Genomic DNA, 14,700 nt, shown 5'->3' on the forward strand with positions numbered 1-14,700 from the left:
GGTGCTGGGGCTCGGTAAGTGCCGGCTCCCTCTGAGTAGCGCTGCGAGATGGCGGGGGTGAGCGCGGGGCTGGGCCAGGCCTGGCCAGCTCCTCGGCGCCCGGGCTCGCCTCAGGGGAGGGTGGGCTTGAGCCGCCTGCTGAGGCTGCTTGCGCGGAGCTCGGCCGCCCAGCTCCAGAGGTTTATCTGTTACTGGGTGAATGAATCTTGGAGGTGCTATTACCTGGGTCATGCTGGGGTCCCTCCTGCTGCCCTGCAGCAAGGCAAGCTGGAGAACAGGTGCCTTTCTGCTTGGGAGTACAAATCTCTCCTCCCATTGCCCCCGAGGGAGCTCGGTGAATTGCTGGGTTTTGTTGGGTTTGTGTTTTGTTTGTTGTTAGGTGTTTTTGTTTGTTTTGGTTTTGTTTTTGTTTTTTGTTTTTTTTTTCCCTACTCTTATGAGGCTTGGGAGAAAACTTTTCTTTAAAGCAGAGTTTCAAGCCCGAATTAAACTTGCTGGCAGTTGGGGTTTTTTGGTCAGCTGCACCTGTTGCAGTCAAAAGCCTTCGTAGGAATCTCAGCTTCGTGTGGGCCAGGAGGCCTGTGTGAACTTTGTACCTCGTGGTTGCAGGGACACATGGCCCGGGTGTCCAGTGAAAGAGTCCCAGTGCTCTTAAACCCCGGCAGCGCATCAGAATCTGCTCTCTGTTTTATTTTACTTTCTTTGCTCTTTGAAAAGCAAGCTTCAATGACCTGATACTGAATTTTAATAAATGCATGGTTTTGGCTGCTGCTTACACAAATGTGTGTGACTTTCAAAATATGTTTTTAGGAGAAAAAAATCTGCCTGAAAATAAGACAATCCAAAGAAGAATTAACTTTAATCACTTCAATTTAATTTTATTATCAGTAGTGCAGTAAGAAGTTCTGCAGTAGCGTTGATTAAACTCTTAAAGAATTTGTTTTCTGAAATAAGAACACGGGGAGGGAAAATAGAAGTCCTTATAAGAACATGTTGGGTTTTGGTGGTTTTTTCCCCCCTATGAGGCTTCACTTGTTTGAGAAAAGGGGAAAGGATTTTATTTTTACTGAACTGTAGATGGTATAAACCCAAGATTGGCTTGCAGCAGAATACTCCTTTTAGTTGTAGATATGAGTATTGAGTTTATACTTTTCTGAATTCCAAATCCATGTGATTGGTGGATGAAAAAAGCCACACTATTAGCAGATTAAAGGCCATTCTTCCAAGCCAGCACAGGCCCATGTGAGCACAGGAGGGTCGATAGCAGTAGCTCTGTGGTGTTGAGCACTGTCCGTGCTGTGCGTTAACAAACGTAGCAGAGCACCTGAAAGGTGTGCCAGACACACACGTCTCGGTGATCATTGCATACCTGACCAGTTTTTCCTGGGGCTTTTTGAATAGTTATATTTTTACAGAGTTGAGGTTACTTAACCTTTATTTCTTGTAAAAGAGTTAATTTATCTCTTAATTAAAACCTCAGATTCTTTTGGCACAGTATTTGAGCATCTCTTTTTGTGTCTTCGTAATGGTTTTTCCAGAAAGTTCTTTCATTCATAACATATTCTAAAACATCAATACCCTTCCAATCAGTCTTTCATGATCCAGTTTTATTGTGGGTCAATTTGATATCCCATATTTTCCATTATTTTTTTGTATGAACATACAAATCAAAGGCACTTATGTTCTTGTGAGACTGGAGTTAATCAGTCACATGAGCATAAAGCTAAACTATAAAATAAAATTACTCTCATGCTCTTTTCATCTTTATCCTATGAGTGTGTACTGACTTCAGAGCAATTATTTAGGATTTTCATTAGTATAAAGGAGGGCAAAATTGGAGCTGTAGATTTTAGAGCATATTAAACCACTTAAGTCAATAGGAGTTGGCCTTTGATTTTTATGGGGCTGGGTTTTGGTTGGTTTTGGTTGGGTTTTTGGTTTTTTTTTCTTTAATCCAGACAAACTAAGTGAATAGACAGAGCTTATGATGCTTGTTTCAGCGTACCCAGTCATTTGAGCTGCACTATCCGTTAAAAAGCGTTAGCAACTCAGCATCATCAGCCAAAAGGTTAAAAAAAAGAATTTAAAAATCCACAAAATGTTCATAACTGCTTTTACTGTGTGTTTATGTGCATACACACATTCCTAAACATGTGGTCTGTGTATGGTGTATGCCCAATGTATGAATTTATTTTAGTATCCGTTAACCTTAAGAATACTTGGTGCTGCTGTCCCTTACACAGGCCCTGCATAAGGAGCAAAAAGGCCTATGTTGTTCAAAATTACTACTTTGTTTCCTGATGCCCTTTTTTGGGGAAGGAGGGGAGGGTTGGTTGGTTGGTTTAACCTTAATATGTTTTACTAATTAAGTTCACTTAAAGACATTTTATAAAAGAAAAATAAATTAGATCATCTGTTTTGGAGAATGGACTCAGTTGCCCATTGTTTCAGTATATATTCAACTGTATTTTCAGACTGTCTGCAGAACTACTGTTTTTTAATTGGAGAGTGCAATTTCTTGTGATGGTGATGAGGAACAAGCTGACTAGAAAGTGGACAGATGGAAAGACTGCTTTGTACTCTCTACCAAATAGCGTGCTGCTTGCTGTGCTTCCCTTATATTACTGAGTAGTGAGTAGTTGATTGTCAAGACTGAATTCAAACCATAGTAAATGAATAGTAACGTATAAGATCATATAAGATGTGTTTGAAATTTTCTGGCCCAGTAGGCTCTATCAGGCATTCAAGGGGCTTCTTTGGACTTACAGTGGTGTCATAAATAGCAGGGTTTGGTTCTTCAGTTACCTATTCTTGTCTTCATAGAGTAACACTTAACTTACTGCTTACACATGCTGTAGCTTTTTGAGGATCTTGTAATAGATAGGAACCAGTCAAGTAATTTTAATAAATCTTTGATGTATGCTGCAAAACATTGCAGGTTTAAGACTTGCATTTGTGGTCAAGCTATAAATACCATGATATGCAGCCTAACACAATGGGATCTTTATCTATGGTAGGTGTTCCCTCTTAACTACTCTTTTACAGATTAGTGGCTTATTTTTGTTATAGCTGTACTGCATTAATGTTTGCAGCACAAAATAATGTACTCAGCTATAAACAGAGAACTTTCTTCAGTGAGGATGCATTTTGTGCAAGGCAGTTTTCTGCAGGATTTAAAATTTGGTTGGTTTTTTATCTTTTCTTATCCCTCTAAACATGCAGACATAATTATTATCTATGAAAAGTCGTCTTTGAGAGGACAGATATGTTTGTTGCCTCTGTTGCTAGATAATCTTTCTAAAAGCTTCAGGGAGAGATAAATACGCTGTATTAAGATTGTTGCAACTATCCCATCATGTCAATTGGAAGACAGCTCAGATAGATATGCAAGTTATTTCCAAGTGTTGAAACCTCTTTCATAGCAGCTGGGAGCTGAAGTAGGAGACATGTAATGTGTTTCTTGGCCAGAACTTGTTACTCGAGAGAGTGCAGCAGCAGCCTCGGATAGCATTCTGTCAAAAATACCTGCTCTTTCCGTTCAAGCTTCAGCTGTCGAAAGGTGGTGTGGTGGTGCTTTTTCAGCTGCTTTGGCTTCCAAAGTTGTACAGGAGAAGTTCAATGAGTTGGTCAAGGATTGATGCAAAAGGGGAAACTGGAAGGGACGAGGTTAAGTGGTCTTTCATTGAGTTACCATTCTCTTTCTGATGCTCTGTGTACGCTTACGCAAAGTATTCTTGGTGAGGAGGATCTGTTTCCATTAACACTGCTAGTGAGGAAGATGGATCTGTACACCAGAGGAGGCTACATGGTGCGGAAAATTTATGATCAGTCTGAAAGGTCACTTGGAATAACATGCCAAATTCTGTACATCCAAAATGCTGTATTGACTTACATGCATATCCATACTGTGTTGTATCTGTCTTGTGTCCAGCAGCAACACAAGTCTACTGGCAATAGTAAAACAAGCTGTCTTTTCTGAGACATCTACTGATTATTACAAGGCAGCCCACTTTTGTGTTAGAAATATGCTGTATAGCTAGAGTTTTAATTAATAAATAATAATCTACATCTTCTTTATTGTATATTTATAAAACTGATGATAACTTTATATTTCTTATGCTTCGATTCAAACAATTGTGTTAGCCAATATTATTCATGTGCAGCAGGTCAGGCATGTTTACGGTCAATGATGATTTTCATTACAAAGGCTTCTTTCAACTGGAGTAGGCTTAAGTTTGAAATGAATTGGCATTTTGGCCCTAATGCTTGATACAAGTGCAAAGATACACCTCAGAGAGTACATTACCTCCTAGTGGCTTTAGATTGCTTTGGAAAATTGATACATCCACTGTCTTGCTAGTAAGAGGGCTTTAATGTCTTTCTATATTTGCAAGAATTGCTTTATTAGTATTTTAGAAATAGAGCAAATAACTGGTATAAGATGACACCGTTTTGAAGTTGGTGTGTTTACACTTTTTCATAGGAACTACATGGATCTGAGAATTGCACGCTTTGGGAGTCTGTGCTGTAGTAGAGAATTACATCTTCTTACATTGTCTTAATTTAACTATGAGATACTTGGTGTTTATCTAGAGCAGTATTCTCAAAAATGGATCGCTTGTCAGTGATACACACAGCAGCATTCTCTTCAAGCTTTGAAAGGAAAATGCAGTTTGAACTGTTCATGCTTACTTCAGTTAAGTAGGAAGCCCCCACTTTGAAAGCTGTCACTTCTTTTTTTTTTGGTGTTTGTTGTTGTTGTTATTGTTTTTGGTTTTGTGGGTTTTTTGGAGGGTGGTTTTTTGTTGTTGTTGTTTGGGGTTTTTTTGGGGGTTTTTGTTGGTTTTTTTTAAGTCTGAGGGGTAAAAGTGCTGCCCTCGAAAGCATTTGGACATAGTTTGGTGGTACAAGCGCTTTACTACCTGTCACTGAAATATTGGGAAGCTTTATCAAGGTCATGTGCTGAATGGTTTAATTCAGCATGGCATCACTCTTTGTTGGAAGGCTTTGTGATAGAAGAGGAACTTGATAAAGTCTTTCATGGTAAAAAGTATTTGATTTGTTAATGAACTTTACCAATATGCTGCTCTGAATTATTTATTAAAAAAATAATAATCCCTTATTACAAAAGGTCCCCAAAACACCAGTTGTACACATCTCTTAAGACTTGTTCTGTTTCTCTCTAGTGAAACTATCTTCCTCTCTCTAATATGGTATTTATACTCCCATTAGAAGATGTTTTGTTGTGGTTTTTCTTTTTTTGGGGATCGGGGCGGGAGGGAACACAGACAATGCAGTAATAATGAAATTCAGGAAGGCTGGTCAAATAACATGTGATTTCCTGACAAGATGTGCTGATGATACCAAAAATTCATAGAATGTTTTCTTGTAAAGTTGCTTTTTGTGTCACCCTTAGGGTAGCTAGAATTAATAACAGCTTGATGAGATAAAAAGCTCTCTAATGATCCCCTCCTACTAAAGTATAAAATTAAATGCATGCTTGTTTGGGAAGGGGCTTCAGGACAGGCAATAACAAAACAAAATAATCAACTCTTTATACTCATTGTGCCTTACCCGTGTCACATACAGTGAGTATTTTATTATTAGTAATGATGTTCTTTACAGAAGATCATTGGAGAATGGACAGTTCGGTGATGCTAGACGCTGTGACTGGGGAAGCAGACAGGTACTGCTCTGAGCAGGTTCCAGTCAAATAGCCAAAGCCTGGGAGGAATAAAAATCAATCCCAATAAATAATGTGATGTTGGTTACCTTACAGCACTACTGACTTGCTTAAATTGCGTTTTGTCAGTGTGTTGCACTACTAACATGGTAAAATAATGCACGCAGACACATGTACAGAATCCCTCCGTACTCAAGGGAAAACATTACAGTCTCTCCTGTCCTCGCTTCAGGGTGTTCCATAGGTAAGATTCCTGATACACAGCTTTAGCTTAATCTACGTAAATAGACTGTAAAAGTAAGTTTTTCCTGACTTCACTGATTGCATTAAGACACTGCATCATTTGCATTACAACCATACAAGACTTCTTGCATTGTTCCCAATTCTTTTCACAAAAAATGGGCTTATTTTGAAGAAAAACACACAATCAGATTACTCTGCTTTCATTGCATCAGGTTGTGTTGTGGGTTTTTTTCATCAAAATGCCACATATAACTTGAATCTTAATGCTGAGTGTATTTTAACATTTCCTTCCATTATGTGTTACTAACCCAGTTACCTACTTCTTAATTAGTAATCCTAGAGCTGTTCATATTAATTCTTAAACTTAACTGTGGTCAAAAAAGACCCGGTCCTGTTGGCATTGGAATCAAATGAGATTCTGCTTTTCAATTCAGTGGCCACAGAATCAAGCCTTCACTTTTTGTCATTCTCCACTGTTACTGCCTTTCTTAATTCATGGCTCTTGTTTCTTCATAGCTTCAGTTCTTAAGGAAATTTATGGAACAGCGGTCCTGATACCAAGACCTATGGCACTCCCCACTATTAATCTTATCCTGTAATAAGAACCGGCCATTTATTTCTTCCCTTTGTTTTGTGTCTCAGCCGTTTGTTTTATTCTGCTGGGACTTTGCTTCTCATCCATGGTTACCGAGTTGCCTTAATAGCCTCTTGTGATGAACAAAATGCCACATCTATAAATCTTTCTGTCTCAATTCATCCACCGTTTCAGTAGATCTGACCTTGAGAAGTTGTACTTGAGCTTTGAGGGCCTCCAGATATTTAACTTCTCTCGTGTACAAAATGTGGCCATATCCCAGACAGCTGGGGATTTGTAGGCAGCAGAACAAAGCAGTGTCCTCTCCTAACCTGACTAAACCTGCTGAGCTCCTACCTTTCTTGCTTCCAACTTCACCTGCTCCCAGTCTGGTGGTGGGCTTTTTTCTTTAGAAATGACTGAACGCTGTACAAATGTTGTTTTAAAGAGTAGTAAATGCATCTGGGGGAAAATGCTGGGCCAACTTTTGATTATATCAGAGTATACACTGTACAGAAATAGTTCTTTTTCTGAGGGAAATTGGTGCTTTGTCTCTGGTCTCTCTGAACACCTACAAATCTTTGAGGTCAGCTTTTTGTATTTTTGCCGTATATGTATGTTTTTAAATTTCCTGTTGCTATAAATACTTTCAAAGGTTACAAGCTTTATTGCCCACTAGATGAACAAATTGTTTGTAACCAGTTTGAAATGAACAGAGAAGCAAGCTCCAGTGTAACTAACTTTTGTCTTTCACAATGTTTCTGTAATGTAGAAAAATGATACCAAACTTTGTGGGGTGTAGGGGGGGAGAAAGCTGACTTACCTTTCAAACTTCACGTAGCAGATTTCAGTCACCATACCTATTTCCTTTGCCAGACCTCCCTAGCATAGTTTTGGCAGCACTGAATGGTGATGTCACATGCTTCTGTAACCTCATCTGCGGTAGTTCCTCATGCCTCCAAATGGGGAGGAGGGGGGTACCGATTCCTGAACTTTCTTCAGTTCTTCTAATGTTTATGCCACGTACCTCCAGCACAGAGAGCGATGCAAAATCCTGGTTGCGGGGAGGAGATGGGAAGAGAGGGGGAGAAAGCCATCTTTGTGTCTTTACATCAGTTTGATAACTGTAAGATCTGTTCCCCAGGCTTAACGCCTGAATGGAAGTGCTTTGCATTCTAATACTTACTGTTCTAAGGTTGAATGTGAGAGGAGGGGCTACAAGAAATGTTGTTGGTCTTGGAAAACTTGAGAAAATATATTTTGAGTTCTTAGATGATGGGGGGGGAAGTCTTTGATCGGCAGCATTCTTGGTTGTTCAGTTGTAGTTTGCGCTGTGGACAGCTGGGTCTCTGCTGTCTTTCAAACACTCATAACTACCATCAGTTTGCAGTGGGATGCTGTGACCTTGCAGTGCCATGTGATGCTGCAGGACTAAGATCTTGTCATGATTCACTACTGCACTTACTCTGTGAGTAGTCTGGTAGGTACAAAGGGCACTGTTATGGAAAAATAGCAATCAGCTTGAATGCTATCTTGAATTAGGATCTTACAATGACGAATTATTGTGCATACATCCTACAGGTCACTATAAATTGTAGTTCTTTTTATATTTTTTCTAGATTATCTTTACAATATTCTAAGTGTTTTTAACTTATTGGTCTCATGGCCAACTACACTTTTTCAAATTGCTGTCCTTCAAGTGTATGTTGATTATGCTTAATTGTAAATTATTTACATAACTTATTGTTGAGCCAAACTTTCACAGCACAGCAGGAACGATTATGATAATGTCCTACTTAAGTATGGAGTATGGGCTTACTGTTTTTTTGCTTGTGATCATTTATTTGTAGAAGTTGTCTGGAGGAGGAAAAAATTGTCATAGATCTCTCTCATTCACTGTTAAGTATTTCCAAATGTATAACGTTGCTAATCAATTAATGCATTTTTTGATCAGATAGAGTAGTTTAAGGAGATGTATTAAAGGGGAGGAAAATAAAATTAATATTTTTATTCAGTCTATTTATTTGCTGTACATAGGCTTATTAGTTATGAAGTTAAAAGTTCTATCCAGGTATGATAAGTACTGGAAGTAATTTAAATTGAGTTAACAAAGGGAATAGAATGAAAATAATTTAAAACTGGTTCACACCAGCAATTCTTCGTGCACTATTAACTGCTAAGATCTAGTCACAAAACATTATTCTGCAGAGAAAAGGTTTAGTGAACCCTAGAAATTGGATTTGATTTATGCCAGAAAATCTGCCTTTTCACTGCTTGAGATTTCTATGGAAGGAAGCCACAGTCTTTTACCAAATGGTTTCTAAGGTAACATCTTATAGCAGAGCATCTGAAACCAATTTGGTTGTTAATGAGAAATAGTTCTCACGGTGGTGGGAAAGTGTGGAGTGAAAGAAAAGGCTTCAAGATTTGGCAGTCTGTCTGTAAAGGCATTTAAATAAATGTGTGCTGCTGCTCTGCTTATGAAATTTCTACGTGGATTACACGTTCATAATTGCCTTTCACATATATAGGTCACTTTCCAGAGCTGTCCTTCCCTATAAATGTAATTGAGAAATTCTGCATGATAAAAATATGTGTGCAATAGCTGAATCATTTAAATAGCTGGCATTTTCCAATGGAAATCTCTTACTCCTACAGAAAAAAAGAATGCATTTTTGGGTGATAGTGTTATTTTGCTGCCAGAAATACATTAGTGAATTGGTGCCATATCAGAGCCATAGCATCCCACTGATGATAGATGCTAGTTGCATGCTTTCTGGGCTTGTAAGACACATTCTGCGAAGCTGCTTTGATACCTCATTTTCTAAAGTTCTGCCTAGATAAATGGTAGGTCAGTGATCAGAGATGTACAGTCATTTCACAGCAGATGACCTGAATATCCTTTACAGTCAGAGCCTCTTTGGGATGGAGGGAATAGAGTGCTTCTGTCAACAATGGCTCATTGCCATTTCTTCCTTCCTCTCAGGAAGAGAGAAAACTAGCAATTCTGGCTTCCCTTTCCCTGGATACATAATAAACATGTAATGGCTCTCTCCTACCCTTTTGCATCGTGGCAAGGCTATATTCCTGTCTTCTGTTCCTTGCTGCCTGTGTAGCATTGCCTGCGTAGAATTGCAGAGTTTAACGTAATGTTTGCTTACTTTTCTTCCTCATGTTATTGAATTCTGTGAGCTTATTCTTATTGAGTCACACAGGAGAAAAACAGTCCCAGAGCAACTCCTTTGCACTAAGCAATATGTTATATTTAGCAAAAAAAAGATGAGAAACATTACTGAAGTAAAACTTATATATTTGTAAAAAGGTAATATCCATATTCCAGATTTCTTTTGCCTCTGTAAAAGCTATTTCATGCTGTAATCTCTAGAATTCATATAGGCCAGGTGTATTAACAGTGCTTCATTTGCATAGTGATATTTAGGAACATGAAAATACCACATCCATACAGTACAGCTGTAATGCCATCAAATGTGTGTAAATGCAATTAAGACCTCTCTTGGGAATTCTCTGGTGAGTCTTAACACCAATATGTTGTTACAGTGTGGAAGTACCCGCCTTACTGCAGTGCTGCCGGGATGGTCCTCACTGTTCTTCTAGGTTTGCAGAAGCAAATTCCTGCCCATACTTCACTCTAACTCACATTGCACCATGTTTGTACAAGTCAATCTCTATTGGCACCTGTTTGTTGAAGTTACAGCATTGCACTGGCGTTTTTGTGTTGTAGCCTCACAAAATGCAATTATTCCTGCAACTTTTATATGGCTTTGGCCTTAAATGAATGAGTTTTAGATAAACCCGTGTGCTGCTTCAGTTCTGACCAAAGTATTGGTTATATACTCCAAGTCTGCTCAGTGCCTTTCCATTACCGCTGATATCGTCCTACCAGTTCTTCTAGGAGCCTGTCATCTCTACAGGTTCCATTCCTGCAAGGGCAGCTGCTCCATTACATGAACATGAGGTGCCACTCTTGGACTCTTGAGTAAAATGTCCACGTTATTTTTAAAAAATGATTGTGATTAATTTTGAACCTCATCACTGGAAATACTCTGTAGTCCTCTCATGAAAATTGTAGAGTAGTAAAGCTTCATAACAAGCTTTACTGTGATTTTTCCTGCTGCAGGGGAAAGCCCTATACTGTAGAAAAGAAGCAAGGATGCTATGAATACTTCGTCATGTGATGCTAAATATGATTTTCGGAGTAACTGACCCTGTTAAGTAATGACTGCCAAAATACCGCAGTAAGGACACTTGGGTTCTAGTGCTGTGCTGGAAAGTTCACGTACATTACCTGGTTGTCTGAGAGCAGTTCTAGAGATGGTATTGGGCAATATAATGGAAAGAAAGGCTCCAGGAGACAAGCTCATGGAGAACGTCTTTCTGATCATTTGGTGGCTGGCTTGAACACAACTATGATTTGTTGGTTTGTTGTTTGGTTGTTGTTTTGTTAATTTTAATAAAAACAAAATATATAGAATTGTTTAACTGCTGCTGCTAAAAGAAGAACTTTTCTTATTCCATCCCTTGCCTAGAATGTAGTGATTTTTGCCTTCTGGGGGGTTATTCAGGTTCATGAATACTTCTAAAACTATACACCTCTTTGGACATCTAACAAACTGAATCAGTTCGTCAGAGGACCATATGAATACGGAAATAGATGGATGAGGAGGTAAGACAGTAAGCAAGGATGGCAAGTAAGGATTGTCTGTCTTTAAGCCATTCCATAGAAGATGTGTGTGGTTTTGTGAATGGATTAGCAATAAACCTTGAAGTGTGTTCTATGTTCATTTGCTCTATATACAGGCATCATGTTATGTTTAATCATCAAATTTGCTCATAATGTAATTGGTGAAGTCAAATTCTATTGACAGCAAAAACTTTAATATGTTCATAAGATGCATTATGTGGCCCTAATGTTGAAATAGTAGAAATAAAATTAATAGAACAAGGTGTTTCAAGCCTATTGTGGTATACAATGCCATATATACACAATGAGTATGTAAACATTGATAAAAGGATGTTTGAGCTTTTGCTTTTGAGAGTTCTCAAGTGATTACTTGGAGGTAAAAAACATCAGCAGAGGAATGGGCATTTTTGTCAGTGTTTTGTTTGTCGGCTGTTTCAATTCGTTACTGAGTGCTGATGTCACATCATTAATCTCTGGTATGGCCTCTAAATATCCTGGCTGCGGTTTCAGTACCAGGAACTCCCCTAATATAAGTGATTCCATTGATTTCAAGTAGCCAGAGTTATGCATTTCACCGAACTTCTTTATGTAGTCAGATAAGTTTCACATTCACAAAGAACATGAAGTCACACTCCCCCTCAGATGGAGGGAGAAAGCAGGGAGAGAAAGTAGGTCTGATTCTCTTTTGAAAAGCTGTTGCTGCTTTGGCTCTCTCTGTAGTCCCTCAGCTTCCACGGAGGAGAAAAGAAAGTTTAATGAGGCTGAGAGTCAGCTGAGATGGCGCGCAGAACTGCGAGGGGTGGGGGCGGCTGTCTGGGTTGTTAGTTGCTCTACATTTTGGTTGGTCTTTTCTGAGGGAGGGACTGGAGGCGAGGTGGTGTTGATTTTGTCTTTTAGGGGGATTTGGGATAGGGTGCTGATTGCTGGGAGATTTTCTCCCCAATAACAAATGCATTGTGAACAGGGTTCTGCCTTCCTGCTCATCTTTGGAGCTTTTTATGGATTGCAGAGCACATTTCTCACCCCAGTTTTAACAGCGGTGTTCTTCAGGTTATCAAGAAAGTGATGAGTAATCATCACAAAAAGAACAATGTCACTAATTAAGTCTAATTTTCAATGGATTTGTGTCCTTTGACCTACCCATGTTTCCGCTGCAGTATCCTGGTCCCTCCTAACCACCAATTTTCACAAAATCTGCAGGAATGTAATTACTTCAGGCATCTCCAGATCTGTCAAATTTGGGTTAGCTCAGTCAGTGGGAGAATGGTGCTATTCCCCTAAGAAAAAAAGTTAAAATAGGGAGCTCCTCCAGACTTATTTATGATAGACTTCATTTATTAAAAGGAATTCCTATTTTTTCACCAGAGAATTCTAGAATAAAAATATATTAATGCGGTATTTTTAGAATAAGCAAGGGGATGGAGTGGGTGCTGGTTCATATTAGGCTTAAATGCAAGATTGGATTTTGTCTTGCAGTTCACATTGTGCATGTATATTTAATCTCTGTGAACAGAGGGTAATCCCAATCGTATAAGAATATTCATGTGTTCAAATAATGTCGTCTGGACTTGAAATATCTTTTTTTAAAGAAATTTAAGTCACTCCACCTTATTATTTCAGCCTTCTGCATCTATAAATGATAACGTATTTAATCATGAGTAAACATAAGAAAACGGATTAAGAAACCTGTTGTTCATGATTAAGATGGCTTGCAAAGTGGTAATACTAAATAATCGTTAAGCTTTCTTTTTAATTACTGTTTAGTGCATCAGGACTGCTGTAGTTCATTTGTAGGTGTAAAAATTGAGGTAATTCCCTCCAGGCTGATCTTGGTCTCTTGTTTCCTGTGAAACAAGTGTGCATGCCATCGCTGAATGGTGAACAGTAACAAAACTATTCTGATTTCTCTTTCTTTCCCACTCTCTCCCTTTAACTTTAAAGGGTTAAATTTAAAAAAAAAAGTTGTCCTAAATGTTCTTACTGAGATCCATTGTGCATGAAAAGAGTCCGAGTCCATTTGCAAGACCTCTAAATGAACTCCATTCATTCTGTGCTTAGAAATGTCCATTCAGCCAGAAACAGACACAATAGTTACAACCTCATTTATTCAGCACCAATACCAGCTTATTAAAAGTGAAGGGGTTGTTATGAAAAACTATAGTAATTTTCCTATGCTAGTTCTATAATTCTTTAGTAAAATTCCTTTTGGAACCGAATAATGTAATGACTGCTTATGTATTCTGTGCCCATAGTTGCAGCGTAGTAGCACTGCATTCATCTGAAATTCTTAAACATTCACAAAGATTTTGAAATTGCTATTTTGAAAATGTCCTTTGATCTAGCTCAGCTTATTTTCATGTAAAACAAGTGATAGAGACTTGATTTCTAGATGACTCAAAAATTAAGCCAATCATCATTAGTGGGCATGGAATAAAAGAAGTTTTAAAGTTTTGTCTTTTAAAATATTAAAACTTTGTTTACTTTCGGAAGGTAAAATACTTATGATACGCATTTCACAATTGTGGGAATATGGTGTTATAATTTCATAACTTTAACATCCATGAAGATAAAAGAAGATTTCCGTACTCCACGTTTTGTGGAGTCATAACGCGGGGATTGTCCAGTTGTGATCAGCAGAAGGTCCTGATCCTCAGGTGTACGTGTGTGATGTACCCTATCATATCTTAATGTAAATGACTTGGAGTGTTGAGCAAGATTATAGAGGTGTCCTTTGTTTTCCTTCTAAGATTAGGAATGAACAAAAATGATAAGCGCGTAGGAGGGCCTGGCTGACCTTACGTGCAAGCAGGACTTCTGTAGGTTCTTGTTCTCGCGTGCGTTGTTCCGACGAGCGTGAGAAAGACACGGGCTCCTGTAGGCGTCCTCTGTCCAGTTCAGGCAGGGGAAGCTCTATGGGTGAAGTGAAGGTAACCGTGCTTTTGTTTTCATGTGTTTCCTTTTTGGGACAGTCTGGGTGGCTATACATAGTTGTTTATTTCATAACATGCAGCCAGTGCTTGATGTAGAAATAAATATTTTGTTTGAAGAGGAAGAGAAAGGTAACAACTGTTACAAATTTCACTTTATAATATTCTTCTCTGATGTGGAGTCCTTTATTTATTTGGATTCAGCAGTGGCTCAAGTTGGTTGCTGTTGACTGTCATGACTGCACAGGGCCTTTCTGAACTTAGTGACGTAGCCATTTGCGTGCCAATTATTGTTTATAGCACGGGGCCCCTTAAGTACTGATCATCCTCTTAGAAGGTGGCTTTGGTAGCTGACTGGAACTGACTGAGCATTTCCTCCAACAAACTGTAGAAAATACAAACAACAAACTGTAGAAAATACAGTTTGTGGGAAGTGTGAATGAGGGTGAATGGGTGAGGGGCTCATGGCAGGAAAAACAGCTAACAGGAAAGGGTAAGTAGAAACATCATCCTCCTTGCTCTCAACCAGCTCTTTATCTGACAGTCCTCCTGCTGGTTGCTTTTCCTGCTG

At 38.8% G+C, this 14,700-nt stretch overlaps 1 protein-coding gene across 1 annotated transcript in view; it reads left to right on the forward strand.

Moving 5' to 3' along the window:
* Positions 1-48: 48 nt before the first annotated feature.
* LOC104547890 (uncharacterized oxidoreductase ZK1290.5-like) overlaps positions 49-14,700 on the forward strand; it is a 23,182-nt gene continuing 8,530 nt past the window's right edge. Inside the window, exon 1 of the mRNA XM_010193762.1 lies at positions 49-334. Coding sequence (XP_010192064.1) covers positions 49-334 — 286 coding nt within the window. The remainder of the gene's footprint in view (positions 335-14,700) is intronic.

This window comes from Mesitornis unicolor, unplaced genomic scaffold (genome assembly GCF_000695765.1).
Source record: "Mesitornis unicolor isolate BGI_N332 unplaced genomic scaffold, ASM69576v1 scaffold24360, whole genome shotgun sequence".
In the NCBI taxonomy this organism is placed as follows: Eukaryota; Metazoa; Chordata; class Aves; order Mesitornithiformes; family Mesitornithidae; genus Mesitornis; species Mesitornis unicolor.